Source organism: Mirounga leonina, unplaced genomic scaffold (genome assembly GCF_011800145.1).
Source record: "Mirounga leonina isolate KUSES-001 unplaced genomic scaffold, KU_Mleo_1.0 Mir_173, whole genome shotgun sequence".
NCBI classification, from domain to species: Eukaryota; Metazoa; Chordata; class Mammalia; order Carnivora; family Phocidae; genus Mirounga; species Mirounga leonina.
The window spans coordinates 72333899-72360913 of NW_023270447.1; the positions used below are offsets into that span (position 1 = coordinate 72333899).

Consider the following 27015-nt stretch of genomic DNA (forward strand, 5'->3'; position numbering starts at 1 on the left):
AGAGGGTCTAGGGAGCCAAAGCCCCAGTGCTTTATTCGCTCCCGGCAGCTCTGCGCACATCCCCGCCCCTGGGGACACTAGCCCCTTTGCATCCTTGCTGGGTTGGCCAACATGCACTGCTGCCTTTGCCCTCCTGCAGCATTTAGAGAAAGACATGAGAAGTTACCTGTAAACTGGTGACACAGGCTGGGCTGGGACTATGACAAACAGGACGGTAAGTGTCCCATCCAAAGGGGACAGCTGCTACTCAGCTCCAGGCAATGTTCTCATGAACAACTACAGACTCGGGATGGCCAGATCCTCCCCGCCCCCCCTTTTTTTTTAAAGATTCTATTTTTAAAGTAATCTCTACACCCAACATGGGGCTCAAACCCGCAACCTGGGATCAGGAGTTGCACGCTCACCGACTGAGCCAGCCGGGTGCCCCGAGATCCTCCCATTTTTTTAAGAGAAGCCAGAAATTCAGATTTTTATGTGAAACCTCCAGATTTTTAAATACTGGCAACCTACTCAGGTTTGGGTAAAAACCACTTCGTATGGCACAAAATAACAAACCTCTAACCTGGAGGATGAAATTTCCACCTTCATACTTGGGTACCTCACTCTAAAAGACATGTTAGCCCCCACCGACCTCACTGGATTGAGGGGTCTTTGAAAAGAAAGCTCTTTCCTCTTCTCTCCCCGCCCCCCGCCACACTGATCAAATCTGGGCAAATCCAGGGGCTCAAATAGTTTGTTGACTACAGACTGATCTGTTGATTGAAGGGTGTGAATTCATGAGTCTCTCTGTTTCCAAAAACCATCTGGCACCCAGACATACTCTCTTCAGCTGCCAGCACACACTGGCAAAACAGAACTTGGGGACCTCGAAGCCCCATCCCTCTAAATTCCATAGGGCTGCAGGCCACTCAGAGATCAAAGGTCGGATGCGTGGGGGAGGGGGAGCGGGGAGACGAACAAGGAGGCTCACAGTTAACACCTGTTAAATTACACCAACATGTGTTGATTTTCTTTTTTTTTTTTTAAAGATTTTATTTATTTATTTGACAGAGACAGAGATAGCGAGAGCAGGAACACAAGCAGGGGGAGTGGGAGAGGGAGAAGCAGGCTTCCCGCCGAGCAGGGAGCCCGATGTGGGACTCGATCCCAGGACCCTGGGATCATGACCTGAGCCGAAGGCAGACGCTTAACGACTGAGCCACCCAGGCGCCCGTGTTGATTTTCTTAATTCTAATAGGATGCAATAACCCTGAACCGTTCAACTGTTCCTCCTGGAAGGGGCTTTGGAGTGGGGTCTGGTACTCCAAATTTCAAATCCAATGGGGTCTCCAAAGTGCAAATTCTATACAACTATTTGTTAAAGCAATATATTTCAAAGCCCTTCCTTAAGCCGCTCCTGACTATCCTCCAGAAACTACTCAGAGCGGGGAGAAAAAACACTGTGAGCACGAAATTGTTCAGTGTAGTCTTACTTATAATAATAAGGATCTGGAAACATAATAGTTAAGCAATATGGAGACACTCCCTGGACTTCTAAAAGCCAATAAACATAATTATAAACACCACCACACATGGGACGCCACAAAGCAGAGGAAGCAGACTACAGAATGCTTTCTACATCCCAATGACAAGGGTGTAAAACTGTACTGAAGGCATATGGGCAGAGATTTGAAGAAGACTGAAAAACTGGGCGAGGATGGCAAGGTTTAGAGTGATTTTTTTTAAATGCCTTCTCCTGACATTATATTACTGTTTTTACAGTAAATCATATTGCAGGAAGGGAGTTTCAGGGAGATGGGGGAGAGGACAACACAACTGACCAACTGCAAAACTGCTGGCCAAGGTGCCTAGGCAGAGTGTTGGGGAAGGGGGCGGGAGGTACATCACCGAACCAAGAGAAGCACGTCATTAGGACGGGCAGGAGGAGTCATTAAGGTTTTGTCTGTCTGGTCCCGGGCCCCAGCTTCTGTCCTCGCCAGCCCCTGTGAAGTGTTCAGCAGTGCCTGGCACAACGTGGCCACGTCAGCCCATGATGGCACCTGCTGTGCCCGTGGCTGCTCTGGTTTTCAAATACTTCCCTGGAAATCAGGAGAGTCAGACTTTGGTTCTGACTGCTATGGACTCACTGGGTGGATCTGGGCAAGTGACTAACTCTCTAAAACTCAGTTTACTCGTCTGTAAAATGGGAGTTAGCGACCACTGTCACCACGCAGCCTGCGGCTGGGGCCCACTGTACCATCCCAGGCAAGTGCCTTCCCCTCTCTGGGTTTCATTCCCCCATCTGTATACTCGGGAGAGGAGAAGAGAGATTGTCTGTGGACCGCCAGCTCTGATTTCTTTTATTCTGAATACCGGAGCAGAACTTTAACTTGAAGAGTTAAAAACACTGTAACAATAACAGCTGTCATTTGCTGCGTGCTTACTGTATGTCAGGCCCCATCTTCACACGTATTTGGTACATTTATGGCCATTATTTGCATTTCACCCGAAACACTGGAAGGCCCGAGGGTGCAGGCCTCACACCTCCTCTTTTTTCCACGCTCACTTATTCCCTAAAATCTCAGGACTGAATCCGGGGTTCTCAACCCTGGCACTCCTGACACTTTGTACTAGATAATTCTCTGTTGTGGGGGCTGTTTGTGCACCATAGGATGTTCGGCAGTTTCCCTGGCTTCCTCTACCCTTCAGATGCCATTATCACTCCACCCCCGGTTGTAATAACCCATGTCTCCAGACACTGCAAATGTCTCCTGGGAGACAAAATCACCCCCAGTCAAGAACCACCAGGGTAAAAGATTTCATCCAGTCTCGTGGCTTTAAATGCCATCTATGTCTATGCTGCTGACTTTCAAATTTCTATCTGCAGCCTGAACCTCTTCCCTGAGCTCCACTCGTAAATCCATCTGCCTGATGGATATCTCCACTTGAACGTCTAATAGGCATCTCAAAGTCAACTTTTCCAGCACAGAACTCCTGATCTACGGCACCCCGTCACACCTGCCCCTCTGCGGTCTGCTTCTTTCCAGTAAATGACAACTCCAACCTTCCAGCTGCTCAAGCAAAACACCTTGGAGTCATCCCTGACTTCCCTCTACTTCCCTCTCGCCTGTGCAATACGCGGTCCATTGGCAAATGCAGTCAGCTCGACCTTCACAGCCTCCACACCTTGCAGCCGCCCAGTTGTAGCAGCCTCCTCACTGGTCTGCCCTTCTTGGCCCCTCGCCCTCCTAGAATCTATACTTCGCAAAAGGGCCAGAGTCATCCTTTTAAACAAAGTAGGTGATGTCACCCTGTTTTCCCCCCAGCAATTTCTCCAGCTTCCTTTGTGGCTCAGTCCTTCGCCTCCTTCAGGTCTTGCTCAAAAGTCACCTTCTCAGTAAAATGGTCCCTTGAGCATTTTTTTTTAAATAGCAATCCTCCTACCCCCACGCCCAACCCACCCCCTCCCACCCTGGCCCGCCCTGCTTTATTCTTCACAGCGCTTATGAGCTTATCATCATCTGACAAACTATATATCTCACTTGTTTTACTGTCTCCTCCTGCCAGCATGTGAGTTCCATGCAGAGTTCCTGCAGGGCAGGGGGAACTCATATGCCAATGGCCTTGGTCTGTCGCGGCCACAGCGGCCACAGTCCTATATTCCTAGCAACTACAGTATTGCCTGACACCTAACAATAAGCATTTGTTGAATGAACCTTAACACCAACCCTGCATGGTAAAGATTCGTATTCTTCTCATCCTGTAAAACAACCAGACGAAAGCTCCAAGAGGTTAAGTAACCTGACCCAGATTCCTCACCTAGAAAGTAATTCCCACTGGAACACTCCAACCCACCACCCAAAGTCTCTTCAAATGGGACATTCAACTGGATTTTAGATGGTTCCCCAGATCAGCTTTTAAAAACACTTAAGAATATAGACTGGCAAAAATAATAAAAACCTTGTATCCTAACCAAAAATTAACTCAAAACGGATCATTGGACTCAAATGTAGAGTAAAAATAGAACACTTTTAGGAAGGAAAAAAAAAAAAAAAAAAACAGGAGAAAATCTTTGAGATCTAAGGCAAGGCAAGGAGGTCTTAAACTTGACACCAAAACACAACTCATAAAAGGAAATGTTGACAAACTGGCCCTCATCAAATTAAAAATGGTTGCTCTGTAAAAGCCCAGGTGAAGAGTATGAAAAGATGAGCTAAAGCAAAAAGAAAATATTTATACACTGCATACAGAACAAAGGACTAGTATCTAGAAAACGTGTAAAGAACTCTCAAAACTCGGGGCGCCTGAGTGGCTCAGTCAGTTGAGCGTCTGCCTTCGGCTCAGGTCATGATCCCAGGGTCCTGGGATCAAGCCCCACATGGGGCTCCCTGCTCTGTGGGAAGCCTGCTTCTCCCTCTCCCACTTCTCCTGCTTGTGTTCCCTCTCTCTCTGTGTCTCTCTGTCGAATGAATAAATAAAATCTTTAAAAAAAAAAAAAAGAACTCTCAAAACTCAGAAGGAAAGAACGAATAATCCAATTAGAAAATGGGCAAAGACATGAACAATTCACCTAAGAGGATGACAGACAGCAAATAGCACATGGACAGCTATTCAACATTATGCATTAAGGAAATGCAAATTAAGACCAAGATGGGATATCACCACACACCTCTCAGAATAGTTAAAAAAAAATAATGACAATTCCAAATGTGGACAAGGATAAAGAAAACTGGATCACTCATACATTGCTGGTGAGAATGTAAAACAAAACAGCCATTCTGGCAGTTTCTGATAAAACTAAATATGTGATTATCATACAACTCATCAGTCACACCCTTGGGCACTTATCCCAGAAAAATGAAAACGCATGTTCGTGCAAAAATCTGTACACAAATGTTCACAGCAGCTTTACTTATAAGAGCCCAAAATAGGAGCCAGTCCAGATGTCCTTCAACAGGTGAATAACCATTCACCTGTTAAAACAAACTGCAGTGTATCCACACCATGGAATACTACTCAGCAATAAAAAGAAACAAATGACTGATGTACTATAACAACTTGGATGAGTCTCCAGGGAATTATGCTGAGCAAAATAGCCAATCTTAGTGCCAAGACAATTCAATGGGAAAAGAATACTCTTTTCAACAAATGGTGCTGGGACAACTGGACATCCACATGCAAAAGAATGGAGTTGGTCCCCTACCTCACAACATATGCAAACACTACCTCAAAACAGATCAAGGGCCTAAATGTAAAAATTAAAACTATAAAAGTCTTAGAAAAAATAGGGGTAAATCTTTGTGACTTTGGATTGGGCAATGGTTTCTTAATAAGACATCAAAATCACACACAACAAAAGAAAAACAGACAAATTGGACTTCCTCAAAATGAAAAACTATTGTCTACAAACGACACCATTTAGAAAATTAAGAGACAACCCACAGAATCAAAGAAAATGTTCGCAAATATATCTGATAAGGGTCTAGCATCCATAATACATAAAGAATTCTTACAATTCAATAATACAAAAACAAATAACCCATCTTAAAAATGGGTAAAAACTCTGAGTAGATATTTCTACATAGAAGACATACAAATGGCCAATGAGTACATGAAAAATTGCTCAATATCATTAACCATCAGTGAAATGCAAGTCAAAAACCCACTGAGATACCATTTCACACCCACTATGAGGGTTATAATCAAAATCAGATAATAACCACTGTTGGTGAGAATGCAGAGAAATCAGAACCTTCATACACTGCTGATGGGAATGTAAAAAAATGGTACAGCTGCATACAATGCAACATTGTTCGGCAATAAAAAAAGATAAAGGAAAAAACATGCTACAACATGGATAAACCTTGAAAACATGAGCTAAGTGAAAGAAGCTGATCACAAAGACTATGCTTCATATGATTCCATTTATATGAAATGTCCAGAAAAAAGGCAAATCACAGAGACGGGAAGTAGATTAATGGTTGCCTAGAGCTGGAGGTGGTAGGAGGAAATGTGGGGAGGAGTAGACTGCTAAAGAGTACAAACTTTCCTTCTGGGGTGATGAAAATGCTCTAAAACGGATTGTGGTGATGGATGCACAACTCTGAATATGCTATAAATCACTGAATTGTACACTCTAATGAGTGAATTTATGAGATGTGAATTATATCTCAATAAACCTGTTACCAAATTTTTAAAAACCAATTTCAAAAGGTTATATACTATATGATTTCATATTTATATAACATTTTTGAAATGGCAAAATTTTAGAAATGACGGGCAGATTACTGGTTACCAGGAGCTGAGGTGGGAGGAAGGGAAGGTGAAAACTGATATAAAGAGCCACACAAAGGAGTCTTAAATTGACTGAACAGTATCTTGACTATGGCGATTAACATGCAAACCTATACATGTGATAAACTATATAGCACTAAATACACACACGCACACATGCACACACACAAATGGGGACAAGTGAAATTGGGGAACTCTGAAGATCTGCAGATTATATAAATGTCAATACCTTGGCTGTGATATTATACTACAGGTTTGCAAAATGTTCCCATTGCGGGAAACAGGGTAAAGTGTGTGGGCAATCTCTGTATTTTTTGCTTTCTTTTTTTTTCTTTTTTTTTTTTTAAGTAGTCTCTATACCCAACTTGCAGCTTGAACTCACAACTCCGAGGTCACAAGTCACATACTCTACCAACTGAGCCAGCCAGGCCCCCTGCAGTTTTTCTTACAACTGCATGTGAATTTATAATTATCTCAATAAAGATTCCAATTAAGGAAATACATTGAAACCCGTTCTGTTCTATTCTCAATTTCTCTTTAGGTTAAACAAGAGTGTCCTTTGATGTAGGAGTGCCATAGCTCCTAACAGCTGCTTATACCGTTTTGAACAAAGAAGAGCAGACCTCAGGCTCAAAAGACCCAAGAAAATCCAGCTGAAATTTAATAACACACTTTTATTTTATGGTATATAGTCATTTATCTAAATGCTTTAATGTAGAATTAAGAACACAAATTCTGGAGCCAGGCAGTCAAGGATTCCAATGCCAACTCCACCACTTATTAGCTATGTGACCTTGTGCCAGTCACTTAACATCTCTGTACTTCAGACACCTCATCTGTAGAATGGGTATGACAAGAGTACCTAGATCATAGTGTTGGGAGTTTTAAATCAATGTCTGTGTGTGTGCGTATGTGTTTATATACATATGTGAGTCTGGCACAAAATATTAGCTATCATTACCTTTACCATAACAAGGATTGGGTGGAAATCACGACGTTTTATAATGTTTTAGAGGCACAAGGGCAGGCCATATTACCTCTCGTAATGTGCCCCCTTGGTCCATCCCTGGGTAGCCCTGAGCCCATACCCAGGTGTCCCAAGGACGGAGTTGGGCCAGGAGGTACCCACCTGCGCACTTGGTTCGGCTGATGAGGGGCGGCCCGGGGCGGCCAGTGCCGCCGTCACCCGGGCGCGTGAGCAGCACGCTGATCTCGTACTCCGTGTCCGGGTCAAGGTGCCACAGCTTGTAGGTCTGCAGGCTGACGGCATGCACCTCGGCCCACGGGCCGCGGGACATGCGGTACTCAATCTCCTTGCGCACAATCGGCCCGTCGCCAATGATGGAGTTGGTGTTGAGCTGGATGATGAGGTAGGTGGGCCCTGCGCGCAGCAGCTGCGGGGGCGCAATGGGGGTGGGGGGCTCTGCGAGGGCGTGAGGGAGAGGCGGAGCCGAAAGATGCGCTGTGAGACCCTGCCAGGATGGCAGCACATCCGAATCCCCAGTAGCCCTCCCTGTCCTCCCAGGACCCTGATGAAGCCCCCAGACCCTCAACTAGACTTTCTTGCCCGCGCCCACTAAATCCCCAGGCCCTAAGGGACACCCGCTCCAAAGGCTGATCCCACACTCACCCCTAAGCCTACACCCTGTCCCTCACTCCCCTCTGAATCCCCGAGTTCTAGCGTTCAGGGGCTGACCGCAGGAGGCTTGGCTCAACCCCAGCTCCCCAGAGCCAGACCCCGCCTCGCGTGGCTCACACGCTAACAGGGTCTCCCCGCCCACCGGCCTCTCAGACCCCGCCCCCTCGATCAGACCTCCTTCCAGGGGAGAAACTGCCCCTTCCACAGGCCCCGCCCCCGGTCACACCCTGCCGGCCCCACCTTTCCGCGGGCCACGCCCCTCTATCCGGCCATGCCCCGCCCCCCCCGCCAGCCCCATCCCTCGGAGGGGGCAGCCCCAGCACCCACCCCCCTACGCGAGCGTAAGCCGGCTGACCCTTGACGATGAGCTCCGCGAAGTTGGAGACGCCCGCGCCTCGCGGGGCCTGGGACACGCAACGGTACAGGTCCTGCTCCGAGCGGCTCACGGAGGGCAGCAGGAAGGTAGCTAGGAAGCGCCGGTGGCTGATGTGCCGCACGGCGGCGGCGGGCACCAGCGCCCCGCTCTGGCGCTGCTCAGGGGTAAGGTGGACAAGGTCAGGAGCGCCCGAGAGGAAGGGTCGCGATCTCGCTCTGACCGGGGCGAGGGGAGTAGTCTATGTCCTGGCCCCATTTAGCTGTTCCTAGTACACAGGGGACATATGGGGTTCCTGGAACTAGCTCCGCCACTGGAAGGTGTGGGATAAGAAGCTGATTAAGGGAATGTGGTCTCTGCCTCTGATGGAGGGTGGTCTGGGGATCCTGGAGCCCCCCTCTGTCCTGGGGGTATAAGAGCACCCAAGAGGGCAGAGCAGAGCCTAGGTGAGGGCAGGGAGGCATGAGTAGAGGTGCTGGAAAATGCAGGAGCGACTCAGCACCCCGCAAGGAAAACCCAGGTCCCAGAAGAAGTCTCCCCCACCCTGATAAGGTCCCTGCCCCCCTCACCTGCAGGAGAAAGCGCTCGGCCTCTACTGCTCTGCCCGCGGCCATGCACTGGAAGGAAGCGTTCTGGCCAGCATTGACCTCCACATCGCCCAGGCGGGAGAAGTGCGGGGCCTTCGCTGCGAGGAATAGAGCCTGCGTGTGAGCTGGGCCTGTGCCCCCCACAGGCAGGAGCCCTGGCCACCACACCCCTCACCCTGCACCCTGGGGGACTGGGACTCACCGCAGGGGTAGCTGAGAAGCAGGACGTCATCGAGGCCCATGTAGCCCCTTCCGTCTGGGGAGGTGAGGGCCTCAAACAGCACCTGGGGGAGGCGGGAGGGTCCCTGTCATATCCCTCCAGCCCTACCTGGGGGGTGCCCACAAGGGATCCCTTTAGCTCTGCTCCAGTCCAGGCTCCTCAACCAGTCGAGGTCAGAGCCCAACTCACAATGACCTTCCCTACCAAGCCGGCTAGTTGTGGGAGGGAGTGTCAGCAGCCAGAGCTAACAAGGTCAAGGCCAGAGGTTCCATCCCAGTTCTGGACCCTTGCCCTCAAGCAGGAAAACTTCTCCCAGCCAGACAGGGTTTCCAGGTCAGCACTGTTCCAACTCACCCTTGACTCTAGCCACAGACTATTTCTATTGACAGTGATCTCTGACGCTGGATCTGGACCGCAGTGGCACTGAATCACCCGATGCTGACCACAGACTGACCCCTGACCTTGACCGCATATTGACTCCCAATGCTGAACACAGACTAATTTCAACCTCGGTCACTAGCTTACTCTGACCTCAGGCTGACACCTCTCCACCCCCACCCCTAAGCACAGGCTGACCACAGACCAAACCCAGCCTACCTGATATTCATTGGGCCAGAAGGTGCTGACAGCCAGCTCAGCCTGGTGCCACTGATGGCCATGCGACCCAGTCATGTTCCAGACGGCACTGCCCAGGGGACCCCCATTGACACGCACGTAGACGCCCAAGGTGCCCGGGCTGTGCCCATCCCGGCTATACAGGAAGTAGCTGAACTGCATGCAGTGGGTATCATTCTCGCTCAGGCTCTGGAAGATGACATGGGCCCTCTGGCCTGGAGCATGCTGGGAAGCATTGACCATCAAGTAGGAGCCTGGAAAGAGAGGAGGAAGAGGCAGGAGCTGAGGAGGCTTGGGGAGGACCAAGGTCAGGTAGGCAGAGGAATGGGGCAGAAACAAAGGACTCCAGGCATTTGGACCCACTGGGTGTCAAGGGTTCTGAGTTCTGGTCCCAGCTATGACTCACTAGGTTGAGTCCCTTCACCTCCCTGCATCTGTTTCCCAGAGGAGAGAATTGGAGAGGCAAAAAATACACACAAGTGATTCTCTCAAAACCTTTTATGGCCCCTCACCACCTACAATCACAGTCCAAGCTCATGCTGACCCACGACTTTCCCCATGTTCTGAGCTGCCCTTGGAGGCAGGGACTAACTAGGTCATTCATCTTGGAGTCAAGAGTCTGGCACATGACAGGCCCTCGAAAGCTCCCTTTTCTGAAGCCCTCCCTCCCTGCTCCTCTACAGGCTTCTCTCCTGGCCTTTGGATCATTAATAAAGTGTAGGTCTGTCTCGCCAGCAGTCTGTGATGCCTCGGGGGCTCCACTGGGTCCCCAGCACAGGTCTGAACCCAAGCTGAATGAGCATATAGACCAGAGACCAAATGAAAGGACTCTAACTTCCCTTCCAGCCCCCACCCTAGGTCTAAATGCCTGGGATACAATTCTCTTAATTTCCAACATGGAGAAAGGCAGCACTCTCCTTCCCCAGATCCAGATCCGGGCTGGGCACGGGCAGGGGAGTAGGAGGGGGGTTGGCAGGGTGAGAGTGGGCTGGACTCCTCAGGACCTGGCTGGAGGATTATGGCTTCCCTTTTGTGGGGAGAAGGCCCCAGCAGCTGCCAAGAGGGTACCCACAGCCACCCAGCGCTGCCTCCTCCCAGGCTTGGCTACCAGCCAACACAAGCTCATTCAGATCCCAAACCAGCAGGCTCCCTGCTCTGGGAGGGCTCCCCAGGGACTCCACTGGAAGGGATCTCATTCATCTCTGTGAGCCAGAGGCCTGTGAAGGCGGCTCCTGGATCAGTCCTGGCAGGGTAGTAAACAGAACCCCCGAGTCTCCATCCCCACCCAGAAATGGGCACATCCTGGCCCCCAACAGTGTCTCCGGTCCCACTCTTCTATCCTCCTCTCTCCTCTCCCTGTGAGCAGCTACGTGTGTCTCTCCCCCTTTCAGTCTGACACTTTGTTCTTGCCTCTTCCTCTGGCCTCCTCTGCCCCTCTGCCCCTCTCTCCTCTCTTTTTTCCTACTTTGTCCTCACTCTGCATCCCTCTCCTTCTCTTTCATTTTCTCCCTTCATTGCAGTGGCTCTTCCTTCTCCTCTCTGTTGCTGAATCTCCCTCGTTCCTTCTCCCTCCATCCCCAACTCCCTTCCCTAGAATGTGAGCACCAAGAGAGCAGAGACTGTGGCCCTCTTGCCAACCACTGCAGCCCCAGGATCCAGCACAAGGCCCACACGAAATACTAAATTTCTCGCTCCCCATGAGAGAGAGAGGCAGAGCCCACACAGGGTCCCTGCCATGGTGGGCACCTTACAGATCACAGTCACACAGGTCAGACTCTGATACCTACTAACACAGAGGTCAAACAAGGAGCTGAAGGCTGTTCATGTAAAGGCAGAGAGGAATGCCCCAGGGGAGGGCACAGTGTGAGCAAAGGCACAGAAGGGGGAGGCAGGGAGGCCTCCAGGAGGCAAGGTGAGTGGTAGGAGATAAGCCTAAAGGCTGCCTGTGTCAGGCTCTGCAGGGGCCCTCTGGCAGCTTCAAGTCCTGGCCTCACCACTGAGAACTTCTGCTGACCCTCCCCAAACCTTTGACAGCAGGTGCAATTGCAGCCATGCTGTGAGCTGAGTAGCAAAGGGCCTGGCCCACTACTATGACAGGGTGAAGGGGAGGAGGTCCTGAAGCTGTCTATTCTGGGGTTCCCTCAGCAAGCTTATTTGTTCTCACACTATGCTGTGTCTTCCAACCCAAGCTAATAAAGTCGATAATTTGGCCTCCATCTGTCTCATCCTTTTCTGAATGCCCTGTTGATTCTGCACCCAGTGAAGGGAGTGCTGGTACTTGGGCCCCCTCAAATACCTCCAACGATAGCAACTAAACGTTAATTGAATGCTTACATGCCACTCCCATGTTATGCACCTTGTAGACATTATCTAATAACCCTATGAAATGGATTCCTATGCTCTCCACTTTACAGTTAAGATAATGGAAGCTCAGAGAAGTTAAGTGATTTGCCCAAAGTCACACAGCTGATGAAGCCAGGATTTGAAGCCCAGTCTTCATGGTTCCAGAACCAATACACTAGGGGCCATTATCAGAGTAGGAGGCTGGTAATACAATCCATGTAATTAGACTCCTGACTCCCATTCCAGTGCTCATGATACCATAAGTGCCTCATCCTGAAACAGGGCAGAGCAAGGTAGAAACTGGGAAGGATCCAGGACTTCCAAGAAGAAGGGGACAGAGGAAGGAAGGTTTTATACACATCCAGCCCCCAGTGTTACTGCTCTGTCAGCATCTTCAAGTCCTGGGAGATAAGGATGCAGAGGCTCTCAGGGAGAAGAGAGCCTCCCTGAAGGTGGAGGACTTAGGAAGACCTGATGGGAGTAGGGTGGACCCCGAGCTAAGGATAATGGGAAGTGGGTTTTAACTTAGAGCTATAAGTGTCTTTGATTGCTTGAACCCGCACCCATTTTACAGGTAAAACTACCTGATATACACAATTGGACAGTGTCCACAGAGCCCCACATTGACAGTATCTTGTATGTCATTACAGATGCAAAGGCAGATGAGACCCAGACAGGTTAAGAAATGTGCCCAAGGTCACACAACAGGTGGCTAGAACTGGAAGGAGAGAAAGAGGAATGGTGGTGGGGAGTAGGCTCACCGTGGGGCAGGTCCGCCGGAGACTGGGTGCCAGGGTGGACGTGCACTTGCTCCCACTGGAAGTCGTCATACTGGGCCTGGCTGTACTCACAGGGCACTGCTGGGTCACTCACCTCCTCGAAGGTGCAGCCGGCTGTGAGGGCAGGGCCTGGTTAGCCCCAGCTAGGGCAGGGCTGCTGGCCAGGAGGGCTCCGGGGCTCCCCTCCAGGCGCCCCCGCTGCTCTCTCCCACCCAAGCCCACCCCCCTTCCCTCCCTCTCCTAGGCCTCTCCCCACTGCTCCCTCCCTCCAACAAAACTCTCCCTCCTCCAACCCTTCCCCTCTTTTTACTGTCTCCACCCAACACCAAGACCTCCCCACCCTGCCCACCCTCCAGGACTCGCCAGGACCCCACACTGCTCAACCACCCATCAAAGACCCTCCCCCAGGAAAACTACTTAACATTATCACTCCATCATTTGAACCTCAAAACTCGTGAGATCAGGTCTAGAATTATCCCCATTTTACAGATGAGGAAACTAAGGCCTTAAGGGCACACAGCTCAGGACTGGCAGGCTCGTGAATGCACGAAGCCAGCCCTTATGGTCTCTCCTTCACAATAACAACAATGGCCACCGACTATTTCAGGCTTACCACAAGCCCTGCATGGTGCTAGCTACCCGCTCTCGGCGTGGCATCTCATTCAGGCCTCATCTCCCAAGGCAGGAACCCCAATGATTCCTGCCCGACAGGTGAGCTTCAGGGATTCACTCATCACCCAGTCACCCAAGTCAGGTCCCTGCCTATGGGCATGGGACAGGCAAAAGCACAGTCCTGCATGGACGGGCCGCACGTACGACTAGAGAAGCAGCGTCCCATGATTTGGACCCAATATTTACACTAGAAAGGAGAAGAGGAGGGAGGGAAGAAGGCGGGGTAAAAACAGATGTAAGTCCTTTGCCTGGTAACGAGGTCCATGTTTCTCAGTAGCTCATCGGAGCCCTGAGACCGCCACTGGTGGGGGGAAGAAATCGCAAACTGGTTCCTACACCCACTCCCAAACCTCGGTGCTGGTGGCCCCGTCATGGGCAGTCCAAGGCATCGGGGACCCGAGAAAAGGCCTGGCCAAGTGATAAGGAAGCAGGGACACATCAGGCCAGGCCCGGTGCAGGGTACCTGCCAGCCACCCCTTCTGACAGACGATGTGACGGAGGCCCCAGGGGATGAAGGGCTCCGTGCACAGTATCACATGGTGGGTACGTGAGCGGGCTTTGGCATTAGACAGACTTGGGATTGAATCTTGACTCTGCAACTTGCCAACCCTTGTGACCGCAGGCAAGTCACTTCTCCTGTTCCGAGCCTCAGTTTCCACCTCTGCACGTGGGGTTGTCGGGGATGCAACGCGGGGGTCCACCTCTCACCAAGCCTCGCGCGTGCAAGTTCTCAGGAAATGGTCCTTCACAGGCGCCCCTAGAGCCCACCAGAGCCACAGGATGGGACTCAAACCTGCATCAGCCAGATACCAGAGCCCGTGTTTGCTTCACCAGGAGGAGCACAACCAAGCTCCTTCCCAGGCTCAAGAAGAGGAAGGAAAAGAAATAAAGAAGGAAAAGAAACTGGGGGCTGAGGGCCACGTGCCAGGCAGGCACCTGCACTGCGGCAGGGACTCCACTTTGGGGGGCTCGCCACGGTCGGGGGTCCTCCGTTCCTCTTCCTGCACCCCACTGGAGTGTAAAACAATGAGATGTGGGCATGAGGCTGGCACCGAGTGGATGCGATGAAATAACAGAAGCCTCTCTCCAGAGCTGGAGCAGGATCTTGGCTGCGCTCTTTGCCTCTTTGTGTGAAAATCCCAAGTCAGCAGCATGCCCTGTGGCCTGTGGGAGGGAAGTTTTAACCCAACCTGTGTTGGGAAGGCCTCAACTCTCCCTCTAGAAAATGACCCACAGTACAGCACAGAGGGAGGCCGTGCCCAGCAGGGATGGTCAGGGAAGGTCAGGGAGGGCTTCCTGAAGGAGGGGACAGCTGACTTCATTCAGCCTGAGCTGAGTCTGCAGTCTGCTCCCGAGGTTCTTGGCCAACGCCTCCCTACGGCAGAGGGATTGCCAGAAAGGGAAGCCGAGGATCTAGAGCCTGGATGGGGCTCAGGCCCTTCCTATTCCTTTACAAGGCAGGTTCAAGTACAAGGCAGCTGCCCAAGGATGTCTCATCCATGGCCCTGGGGCAAGCCTGGGAGTGCTTTGGCTTCCCCCTGTCCATCCTCAGCCAGGCCACGTGAGCTATCAGGACTCCCAGACTGACTGACCTAGTCAGATGGACCCTCAAGACCATGTGACCTCAGCCAAAGTAACTCCCAGACTGCCCCAGGTCAGTGGCCCCCAGACAGACTGACCTCAGCCAGAGGAGCCCCCAGCTAATTATCCCTGGCCATAGCGGTCCCAACTTCATCCAGACCATCTGACTTCAACCAGAAGACCACCCAATTGCCTGACTGACCCCCAGACCAGCTAACCCTGGCCAGAGTGTCCCCTGACACTCCCTGACTCCCACAACTGATCTCAGCCAAGGTAACCTCCCTGGCTGAACTTCCCCCTCCATAGGCAGAATGACTCCCTCTCCCTGGTCCATGTCCATCCTCAGCCCTGTGCCTCTGGGCCAAGCCCAATTCCAACCACAACCCTTAGGGGATAACATCTCTGGGTCCAGGCTCCTCAGTGAGAGCCCCATCCCCAGTCCTCCCCAGCTCAACTCTGGGGTGGGAAAAGTCAGGCCTCCTAGGTCCTGAGGAAAACCCTATCCCCTCCAGTCTGGATGGCTCACGAGCCACAGCCCCAAAGCCAAGCCCCAGCTCCTTCTAGAGACCCAACTCCTGCTGGAGATCACCGACCTGGCTGGGGGGAATTAGATCAGACTTTGGATCCAGAGCAAGAATGGTAGCAGGGAATCCCTCTTGACTCCATCAACACAGACATGGGCCACAGATATGTAGACATGTACACACACACACATCAACACCACCATGAGACTGTTGCCACTTACAATCATGCCCACCTATGCCCATGAAACTCCATAGTAATTCATAAGGCAGGTACTATTATTATTCCCGTTTTACAAATGGAAGCCGAAACACAGAGAGATGAGGTGGCTTGCCCAAGGCCGCGCTCTAAGTCCCAGAAGCTGGGATTTAAGTCACCTTTCTTTATTCAAGGAGATTAGGTCCAGACAAAATAAGGCCCTGGTATTCCGCTGGCCACATGTGTTAATTCAGTTCCATTCACAGGAAATTCATCCACTGAAAGTACAAAGCAGGTCCCAGGCTGACACTATTAGAGGGACAAGGATGATTAAGATTCTGCCCTGCCCTCAGGGACCTCCCAGTCTGAGTGGGGGTGACGGAATACGACAAAGCAGAGAAGGGTCAAGACCACAAGGAGGGGTCCGGGAGAAAGACTTTCTGGAGGTGGGTGCATCTGAACAGGGCCTGGAAGGATGGTTATCATTCTGGCCAGAAGAGATGGGCGGAAAGGTATCTGAGACAAAGGGCCAGGCAGAAGCAAAGGAGGGGAGGAAATCAACACACAGTTAGTCCAGAGCATAGAGAGGAGCGCAGACTGACCCAAGCAATGGGAGAGAAGGCTGGAGAAAGGAAGGCCGAGGCCAGACCAGGGAGGGAGGGCCTTATGTGTCTAGGTGAGTTTGGCCTCATTTAGAACTGGGAAGCCAGAGTAGGTGTTTGAGCAGGCTTCAGGTGAGACAGGGATACATCCTCTATGCCAGGAGGAGGGCAGGTGGGTTCTCCAAAGGGCAGCACAGGATCAGGAGGGAGTTCGGTGGGACAAGCCCCTATGGGGTCCACAGTCAGATGTCAGGAACCGCTGAGGAAAGGAGCCTCAGGTCCCCATCCTAGATGCAAACAGCACACACTCTAGTCACACCCAGAGAGACGCACAACACGCGCACACACATGGCCCCACACTCCCTTCCCCCAGCCTAGTCCAAGCCTCGGGGACACGGTCTCAGCCAGGCTGGGGCCAGGGTACCCCATCTCTGCCCTGGCCTCGCAGAGAGGGTGGGCTGAATCAACCCAGGACCCCCACCAGTTCCCCCAGCCTCAGCTCAAACTGGCCCAGCTACATTCCTCAGCTAATCTCCCCAATCTGGCAGGCGGTTGCCTCAGCAACCGTCAGCCACAATTTGGGAAGGCAGGAGGATGGCTTATCCACATCCGGCTGGGCTCTGGATGGGGCGATGTAAGGGGCAAAGCAACCTCAGCAGGAAGAGTGAGTGTGGGAAGAGGGTCTCCCCAGCACGAGGGTTCCCACATCTCCATGTGCATGTGTTTCCATATGTTGACGTGTGTGTTTGTGCGCGTGTACATGGTTGTGAGAGTGATAGCCTGGTACCGACTCGCGAGCACTCAGCTGGGAGGCAGGAGACCTGGATCTAATTCCCGCTGAGCCTCTAACTCCCTGTGTGACCTGCAGCAGGCGACTGGCCCTCTCTGAATCTCTGCTTCTTCACCTATGAAATGAGAATGGGGACCCAGGTGACCTCTACGGCCACTTCCACCACCTCTAGAATTCTGGTTCCATTTGTGTGAGCATGCCTGTGAGCAAGAAGAATGTGAGGGCAGAGAGAGACTATGGGGCAGAGGTATATGTGAGGGTGAGCATGGGTCTCCGAGTGTGGGTCCCCCAGGCAGTGTGCTATGAAGTTGGGGGTGTGCAGGTGTAGATTCCTGTGCAGAGGTATATGGGCATACTCAGTGATAAGCATGTGCCTACAGGGGAGGTGAGTATATGCGGTGGGGTAGCAGGGAGTTGTGTGTGTGTGTGTGTGTGTGTGTGTGTCCCTGTGTGAGCACCAGACTCCTCCCCACCACACAGGGAATGATGCTCTGTGCCAAGTCTGGCTACCAGCCACCACCAGTATTTTCGGAAGGACCCTAGGTAAACAGAGTTTGTTTGCAATGAGATCTTTGTTCTCTTTGGTTTGTTAGTAGAGCATCCAGTTCCCAAGGGTGGCCCCAGGAGAAACAAAACTTCTCCTGCCAGACTGCAAGTCTGGGGGCTGGGATCATACCCAATCACAGGCACAGACCCAACCCTGGCCCAGGGAAACCAAATGCAACCCCAGTGACAGCCCTGGTCTAGTTCGTCATCTGAAGCCACATCCCTATACCAGGTAGCCCAGCCCAACCCTGGAACCAACATTGGCCTCACCACTGGACATTCTTGCCCAACCCAGCCCTATCCTGTGTTCTCCACCCCAACTACAGCTCCATGTCAGGTCCATCTAACCCCACCTTCTCCATTCCTGGGGTCAGAGACTGGCCTCCGAACCCCATCCGCAAGCCCTGTGCATAGCAGGTGGCCAACAGTGGCTAGACTTTTCGGCCCCATGATCCCAACTAGTCTGACCCCAACCAACCCCACCCAGGCTCAAGCACCATGACTCCAACCCAGAGACCTGGCCCAACCCACTTCACTGCTTTACTTGCCCAGATCCATACATCCAGACCTCAGCCCAGGTTCCCTAGAGCTGCTCTCCAGAGCCCTGCATAACCAATGAATAATTACTTAAGGGCAGGGATGACCACCTTCTAATCACCCAGGATTCAGCATGGCTGCAGCCAGGAAGATCACCCAAGACAGGACCACAGAGAGAAAAAGCTGAGCTGGTACCCCCTCCAGGAGCCAACACAGGGAGCAGCGATGCCAACATCCTTCCACCTCCACTGAGGATAGAAGGAAGCCAACTACAGCAGGGAACACTTAGGCCAGACCCACTCCCCATCTCCCTGATCACTATGCACCGCAAATCCCAAGGTTCATGGTAGGGCCACCACGTTGGTGGTAGAAGGGGAAGGCACAGAGCGGAGCCCAGCTCCTGACAGAGGCAAAGGGCTGAATGGGGAGCTGCGCTGTGCAGAGGTACAGTGGGCGAAGAGTACACAGACCCCTGCAGTATGATATCAAAACACAGTGCAGCTGAGCAGAGAGGCAGAGGCCATGCACAAACCCACACGGTGCGAAAATCTGCCCTTTGTTGCCTTCCATGGAGACACAGGGCTGTGGGGCACCACGGTGTGGTGTGCGGGGCGGGGGGGGGGGGGCACAGTGTAGCAGCTCCGCACGGTACAGAGGCGGAATGAGCACACGGCGTGCACAGACACTGGTACCGACCCCCCCCCGTGCGGCATGGCGGAACCAGCGCAGAGGTGTCGCATCCGTCGTGGGCCTGACCCAGGGCTGCACAGAGGCACAGCGCGCCAGGGCCACGCATCCAGGGGCACACTGGGCAGGCGCTCGGTGCTCCGTGAGAGGTGCACGGAAGAAGGCCAGGGCGCCAAGTTCGAGCCCTACTGGTTCTTCTCGCTCTCCAGACACTAGCGCGGGGCCGGGTACATAGCTGCTGCTCGGTGACTTCTCACGGCCAGCGTGTGTCTGGCTCAGGTGCGCACAACGGTGCAGAGACACAGGGGTGAGAAGAGTGCGGTGTGGCGCGGAAGGAACCGCTGGGTGGGGAAGCCTAGTCCAGAATACAAGCTCAATATAGTCCCCAGCAGCGGAGTAGGTGTAGACTCCAGGGTAGGGGTAGAAAGCAGCACAGAAATGGAGCATAGGGAAGATGCCGTGCGGAACCGTGAATTCGATGCAAGGGCTCTGGGGTCCTAAAATCCTGCAGAGTGCACACAACCCAACCATGAGCACGTGCAGTGCAAGGCGGTAACCCTGTGCGGTCCATGCACAGATGCGCAGATTCAATGCTGGGCACGGTGCAGACGTGCTACCCGCAAAAACCCAAGCCAGTCCCAGAGCCTGACAAAGTGGCTCCAACCTGCAGTGTGAGTACAGACTCCCCGAGCAGTGTGCAACGTGGGGCAGAGGTGCGTGCAGGGCGGCCGCTCGAGGCAAAGATGTTGCTCAACTGCGGCTGCCAACAGAAACCTGGGGGAAAGGGCACTAGCAGACTCCCCAGCGGGAATCCCAAGAAAGGTTGAGACACCGTGAGGGGCAGCGTGGCGGTGGCCATGGTGCCGTGCCGTGTGAAGGGCTCGGCCAGAGGGCACCTATCCAGCGCCGTGCAGTAAAGCACTGGGACCGAAGCGCGCATGAGGCAAAGGCGTGCTGTGTGGGTAGAGTGCAAAGGTGGAACGCAGAGCAGCTGTGCCCAGAGACTCAGGAAAGGCCACGTGCCCAACACGGTCAGATCCCCACTGCAATCGTGCAGGGCAGAGACGCCACGTGATGCAGAGATGCAGTGTGGCCGTCGCATGCCATCTGTTGGCACAGCGCAGTGGTAGGATGCTAGGAGCTAGCCCCAAATCCCTGGAGAGTCCACAAGCCCCATGCAAGGCACCCTGCCCAGTGAGGTGGTGCAGCGCAGGACAGAAATGCTCTACGGGGCAAACACGCAGTGTGGCCATAGAGAACCAAGTGTGGGCTCCAGGCAGTGGGCCGGTGTGAGGGGCTCTACCCAGAAACCCGGGAGAGTCCACCTTCCCGATGCAGCGGTGACATCTGGTAGAATGATCCAGCACAGACGAGAGCAGCAAAGACACAAATGGCAGGACACGTGCGGGATGGCTTTGCAGGACAAGGGGTCGAGGCAGAGGTGGAGCGCACAGACCCCCAGGAGGCTCTGCACCGCCAACGCAAGGCAGAATCCCAGCACGGTCATGCAGAGCAGGGCTAAGATTCGGTGTAGTGCCAGGACACAATGCAGGGGCCCAGTCCTGAGGGGCTGAGCCCAGGAACCCCGGAGAGCGTACGCCCGCAGCGGGCCAGCGCCATGATGCAGTGCAGTTCGAAGTATAAGGCAAAGACACGGCACACAGCCGATGCCCCGCAGGGAGGTCGCATGTGCTATAATGCACTGGGCAGCGGGGACGCCCGGACTCCTAGAAAACTCTGTGACTCCAGCGCTGGCGGTCTGGGCTGGCTAACCCACGGGTTGGGGGCTGAGGCCTCGTCTGCCCTGTGGACTTCCCTCCACCCCGTCCCCCAAACCCCAACATCTTCAACCCCAGCGACTCTCCAAGGGCACAGGATGAAGCCATTGCTGTCCATGGGACGGGCAGCCCGAACTGAGCACATTGTCCAGGTATTTCTATCTGAGCAGGGCCCCAGCGTGCTGGCTGGCAGACAATGAATTCTGATTCTGCTGAAAAGCTTTTGGGCAATCAAAGCACATCCTCTGGCCCCCAGCCCAGGGCAGGGCGGTGCGGGGTAGGACAGGGCAGAGACGGAGAGGGAGACCTACTGGACTAGAACCTGGTACAGGGTGAGCAGGAAGTGGGATGAAGAACAGCGAGGATGTGAGAGGCGAGCCAGATCCACCCAACCTGGCTGGTCACTGCTGCCCTCCCCCCCACCACTCCCTCCAGGGCCTGGACGTCATCAGAAGCCAAAAACAAACTTTTCTGAGCACGCAGGATGCCCACACACATACACACACAGGCTTAATAATTGTTAGCACTTACACAGTGCTTACTAGGTGGCAGGCCCTGTACTAACAACATACCTACGTGTATAAAATACATCCTCAGGGCAACTCCATGCAGCGCGTTCTATAATTACACCGATGTCACAGATGAGAACACTGAAGACCCAGAAAGGCTGAGTAACTTGCCCAGGTGTTACACAGCTGGTGGTGGCGGAGCTGGGATTAGAACCCACAGCCCGTGCTCTTAACCATACTGAAAGTAAAACACATATTTACATACATGTGCAACCATAAGGGTGCACATGTTCACACATGTAAACACACATATATAAGCATTCTGAGCAAAGTATCCCCCACTCTCTCAGCTGAGACCCATCTATCCTTGTCGTCCACATAGCTTTCCGACACCTCCCAGTTGTCACCTCTTTTTTTTTGGAGAGAGAAAGAGTGCACGCGTGCGACTGGGGGAAGGGAGGGGAGAAGCAGAGGGAGAGGGTGAGAGAATCTTAAGCAGGCTCCACACCCAGTGCGGAGGCGCACGCGGGGCTTGATCTCACGATCCTGAGATCCTGACCTGAGCTGAAATCAAGAGTTGGACGCTTAACCGACTGAGCCACCCAGGTGCCCTCAATTGTCACCCCTTATCCCCAACTGCCCCATGCCCCCCGGTTCTCTCCATCCTCCACCTGCCCCCCAACCCTCAGCTGTCCCCCCAACACCACCTGTCCCCTCGGCCCCAGCTGTCCCCAGCCTCCAGATATATCTTCATCCCTCGTTGTCTCCCATCCCCAGTTGTCCCCCATCCCTCAGCTGTTATTCTGCCCCCAACTGTGATCTTGGTCATCAAATATCCCCAACCACACCCTTTCCCAATTCCCCCATCCCAGTCCTTCCACCCAGCTTCTATACTCTACTCCAAAACCTCAGGGACCGTTCCGAGTCCCTGTTCTCCACATCCCTTCTGATCCACCACTAGGTCCTGGGATCTGCACCCTGGGAATCTGCCCAAGACTTCCTGAGTCAGCCAGCAACAGCCTCTTCTGAGATGTCCACCTCAGGAGTCCTCCCCCAGCCATTCTGCAGGCAATGGCCGCCCTGCCCGGAGCAAGCCCAGAGGGCATACTGGCCCCCATCCGTGACGGCCCTCCAGAGCCCAGCTCCACCCTCCACCCGCTCCAAGCCTTCCCTGTGTACCCAGGGGTTCACATCAATGCAAACACTGAGTGGGCACCAACGATATACAAAGCCCTGGGGACAAGAAATGACAAAGACCCAGCCCAGCCTTCAGGGGGCTTCCGGCCCGGTGGGCAAAGAAGATGGAAAACTACTCAGCACACTGTCCTGTCCTACATGCCTTATAGGAGAAATCGGAAAAGCCGTGCAGGGGTGTGAGGAAGTAGGGCGCATCCCTGGGGGAGTGACAGAGCTGGACTCAGGCTGGGCCAGTCAGCAGGCCCCCACGAGGTGAGAAGGGCGGGAGAGGCATTCTGGGCAGAAAGCACAGCATGTGCAAGGGCAGAGGGGTGTGAAAGGGCCTGGCAGGTTCTGGGATGAGGACTGGCCTGGTGATCCTGGATCATAAGGTGGACAAGAATGAGTGTGGTCAGGGGAGGAGAGGCATAAACATGAAGCTGTTCCAGAAAGCGGGGGGTGCATCATATAGGGTTTGGGTTTTGTCCCCTGGGTGCTGGAGAGCCTTGGGCTTGGGGCAAGGGAGTGGCAGCATCCCAGGTCTGCCTTCAAGAGGCCATTCAGGTCACAGGTGCTGGAAGCGCTGGGGAGCTGACAGCAGAATGGAGACCAAGGAGGGCTACTGCAATAGTCCAGGCAAGAAATGATGGGCTGGGAGGAAGGGGACGTGAATTCGACAAAACCTTCTTCAATGACTGCAGAGTGATGGTTCAATCAGCCCACGTCCACCCCCTGAGGTATGCAGGCCTCACACCTCCAGGACAGCCCTGTCCGTAGGACTTTCTGCCCTGATACAAATATCCGCTACCTGCACTGACCAATACAATAGCCACAGCAACAGGAGATTCTTGAGGACTTGAAATGTGGCAAGTGTGACTGTGGGATTGGTTTGTATTTTCATGAATTTTAACCAATTTAAATTTCATAACCACATGTGAATAAGTGGCCACCATATTAGAAACTGCAGGTAGAAAACATTTCCATCGTTGTGAGAAGTTCTATTTGCAGGAAGTTCAATTGAGAGTCAGCTCTAGAATAAGAAGAACCATTCTAGAGAAGCAGAACCAGTGGGGCCTTCTCCAGAGGCTCCTGGCCTTGGGGTCTGAAGGGAGATCAGGAGGCAACCCTCAGGGCAGGGGGTGTCAGAAGCTGAGTGGCAGAGGCCCTGGTACATAGCTGTACACAGTCACCGGGACACTCCCCACCCAACACATGTGCACCCCTTTCCTGGAGACAGAAACCCTGACCACAGGGCACCCCACACCCAGACTCACACACACACCTGGATACTCTAATGCATGGGTACCCTGTTGCCGGACACAGATCCCCCCACACTCCGATATCCAGACACTTGGGAACCCCACACCCAGACACCCAAGTACTCAGATAGCCCCACATGTGGACACAACACAGAGACACTCCCATACTTGAACACCCATTAATCTGAGGACTGCCGGAACACCTGGATACACCCACCTCCGGATCCAGAGACACAGGGCCATCCTTAGGTTGGCACACCCTGATCCTCCCATAGCCTTGTCCTGGGACATCCACACCTAGATACTGAGATGCCTCCCACCCAAACAGGTCTACACCCAAACTCCAGGTATTTGACACTTAGATACCAAGACACCCTAGCAGCAGGCTCCCCAGGGACCCAAACAGCTGGTCACCTCCCTATTCCAAATTCAGATCCTGCCATGCAGGGTAACCAGATGGCTAGACACCCTGACAAGCCACATATATGTCCTGTGCCCCAGGCTACAATCACACACACACACACACACACACGCACACCCCTCACCCCATTCTGACTGCCCAGATGCCAGGATCACACCTGCACACACCTCAGCCAGCCTTCCATAACCCCACCTGCAGGGGTCACTACAGGGAGAAGCCCTCCTCCCCTCCCTGGAGCTCACAAACAGTCAGCACACAGGTTGTGATCCCACCTGCCCACTCCAAGATCTGGGGCAGAGAACCGAAGGAGTCTCCCCCTCCTGATGCAAGGCCTGCCCTCCCTCCTCCCAGGACACTCAGCTCAAACTGACGGTTGGGACTCGATGCTTCTCACCACCTGCTGAGGCCTCCGGCACAAAGGCTGAGCCTGGGGGCAGGACAAGCCCCGCCAGCTGCTGGGGTGGGGGGGAGGGGACAGGGTTGGAGACAGAGCTGGAAGCTGTGGGGGAGGGGATGACAGGCAAGAGCCCGCTCCCTTCAGTCTCCACCAGGGACTCAACCTCCCCAACTCACAGCTCCCAGATGACTCTGTACGTGGCCTTTTCACACACAACACCCCACTCCCCCGGCAGAATTTTCCAGATTCCTGGAGGGAAAACCGAATTCTTTAATCCCTACTTTCAATGGAGTCAGTGCGCCCCCATCTGGCTTCTCCAGCTCAGAACTTGACCCACTGGACCTCATTCATTCTTTCTTGCCACATTTATTCAGCAACGGTGGGCCAGGACTTGTACCTGACACTAAGGATTCAGAAGTGACCTAAATACCCAGTCTCTGTCCTCATAGAGCTCATGGTCTGTAAGGGAGAAAGGACCAATAAACTGTAATTACAATAATTACAATGCTATGAAAAAATCCAATCAACTCCCACTCTCCCTTCCGGAGCTAGAACAGGGCAGTAACCAAGGAAGGCTTCAGGGAGGAGGTGATGCCTAAGCTGATACCTGAAGGAAGAACAGGAGTTCACCAGGAGAAAAGGTGGAATTAGAGAGTTCTGGGGAGAAAGCACAGCTTGGAGGACAGAAGGGGGCTGAGGGAGGAAGGGGGGCACAAGGCACCCCTAGCAACTCTAGCTAAGCCAGCCGGGCATGAAAAGGCACCCCACAAGTGTAGCTTAGCAGATGGAAGGATGGCAGCATGCCTCAAGCAAGCAGGTGTCTGCCCTGAATTCTCTCTGACACTTGAGTTGGGCAGGGGACCTCCAAGGAGCTCAGCATCCCCCACCCTGGCCACTCTCACCACCTCCTGCTGAGTCTCCTCCCCTGGCCCCAGGGAGAAGGGCCAGCTGCTCAGACAAGCCTTTGTTGCCCAACCTGAAACCACTGGGCAGCCTCTCCCTCATTCCTGTTGTCCACAACCCTAGCAACCAAAAGGACAAAATGAGCTAGAACACAGAGAAATATGTTATTGCCAGATTTGCATGACTGCAAGACATCACACACCCACCCTTGGTGGGGCAGGGGACTCAGGAGGCATTCAGGGAGCCGGACTGATTTTACCCGGGTTGAGGGCAAGGATTGATCGTACCCCTTCTCCAAAGCATTTATTTATGAATGAAGCCCCAAAGGTAATAGCTACAAGGGTGCCAGTAACTTTAGAAGTGAAGTGACTTGCCCAAGGTCACAAGGACAGCAAGTGGCAGAGGTAGAATTTGAACCCAGGTCCCCCTGGCTTCAAATCACACTTTCTGGGGCTCTTTGTAACAGTCCTCACAACCATCTTTTGTTCCCCGGCACTCACAAATAGAGCCTTATTTCACAATCTACCAAGTACTATGCACCATTATTATGATGCCCACAAGGCATATGAGGAAACCGAGACCCCAACAATGGAAGTAACTTGCTCAGGGTCTCACTCCATCCCAAACCTCAGTTCTTGACAGTCTCCCCCCTGCCGGCAAGAGGTGAAGCACAGGAGGGTTCTTGGAATCAAGGGCGGGAGGTGGGGGGGGAATAGTAACCCTCCGGTTTAATCTCAGGGTGGGGGAGGGGGGCAAAGTTGCTGGGGGAAGGGTTGAGGGGTAGAGGAAGCCAGGCCCCAGCTCGCAGCCAACTGCAGGAGCGACTGCGGGGGCAAGAGGAGCTCTGCCCCAGAGGCCCGAAGGGGCGGCGGGGCAGCGAACTCGACTCCGGGGAGGCCAGTTCTCGGAGGCCGGCGGCCAGGAGGAGTCTCTCCCGGGCCGAGGTGGCCCGGCACGTGCCTTGGCTCTGATCTCTGCTTGGGGCGTCTCCCCGTTACTCAGCGCCCTGGGTACCAGGCTGGAGCCACCCAAACGGTGGGGATTGAGAGGATGAGGCCGCGGGAGGGGACCGGGCCACCCCTGCCCCAGGGGACGGGCCGGGCACAACTCCGCTGGAGGGGGCCGCAGTCTGGCAGCCCAGGCCCCAGGGAAGGATGGGGGGGAGGGGAGTCAGACACACGCACACAGCCGACACACGGTCCAGAGCACACACGGACACACAGACACAAGCTCCGGGTACGCACGTTCAGATACGCGAACACACACACACACACACACACACACAGCACGATCACACAGCAGAAACACGGAGACACACGTACACACTCACACACACCGCGGTCCCAGCCGGCAGGGAGGCCGCACAAAGTTGCGGAGTCGACCGAGGGAGTGTCCCGGGAGACCCCGGTGTCGGCGGCGCCTCCTGCCCGCCACGGGAGGGGGCGCCGTCCCGCGGCCGAGGGCCAGGCCCTGCCCGCGCCCGGACGTCGCAGCCCCGCCCGGCCACAGCGCCCGCCGCGCCCCCCCGCCCCGGACTCCACCTCCACCGCCCGCCCGGTGCAGCCACGGCCGAGCCCCGCAGGCGGGCCCGCCCGCCGGCCCCGGCTC

General features: G+C 53.7%; 1 protein-coding gene across 2 annotated transcripts in view; it reads right to left on the reverse strand.

Annotated features, from left to right (window-relative positions):
• The window catches only part of PTPRU (protein tyrosine phosphatase receptor type U), a 78238-nt gene that overhangs the window by 49368 nt on the left and 1855 nt on the right, over positions 1 to 27015 (reverse strand). For both annotated transcript variants that reach the window (XM_035019271.1, XM_035019270.1), the window contains exons 2-7: positions 12812 to 12943; positions 9690 to 9961; positions 9075 to 9156; positions 8855 to 8970; positions 8268 to 8442; positions 7403 to 7696 (exon numbers count right to left, since the gene is read on the reverse strand). In XM_035019271.1, the coding sequence (XP_034875162.1) occupies positions 7403 to 7696; positions 8268 to 8442; positions 8855 to 8970; positions 9075 to 9156; positions 9690 to 9961; positions 12812 to 12943 (1071 nt within the window). The remainder of the gene's footprint in view (positions 1 to 7402; positions 7697 to 8267; positions 8443 to 8854; positions 8971 to 9074; positions 9157 to 9689; positions 9962 to 12811; positions 12944 to 27015) is intronic.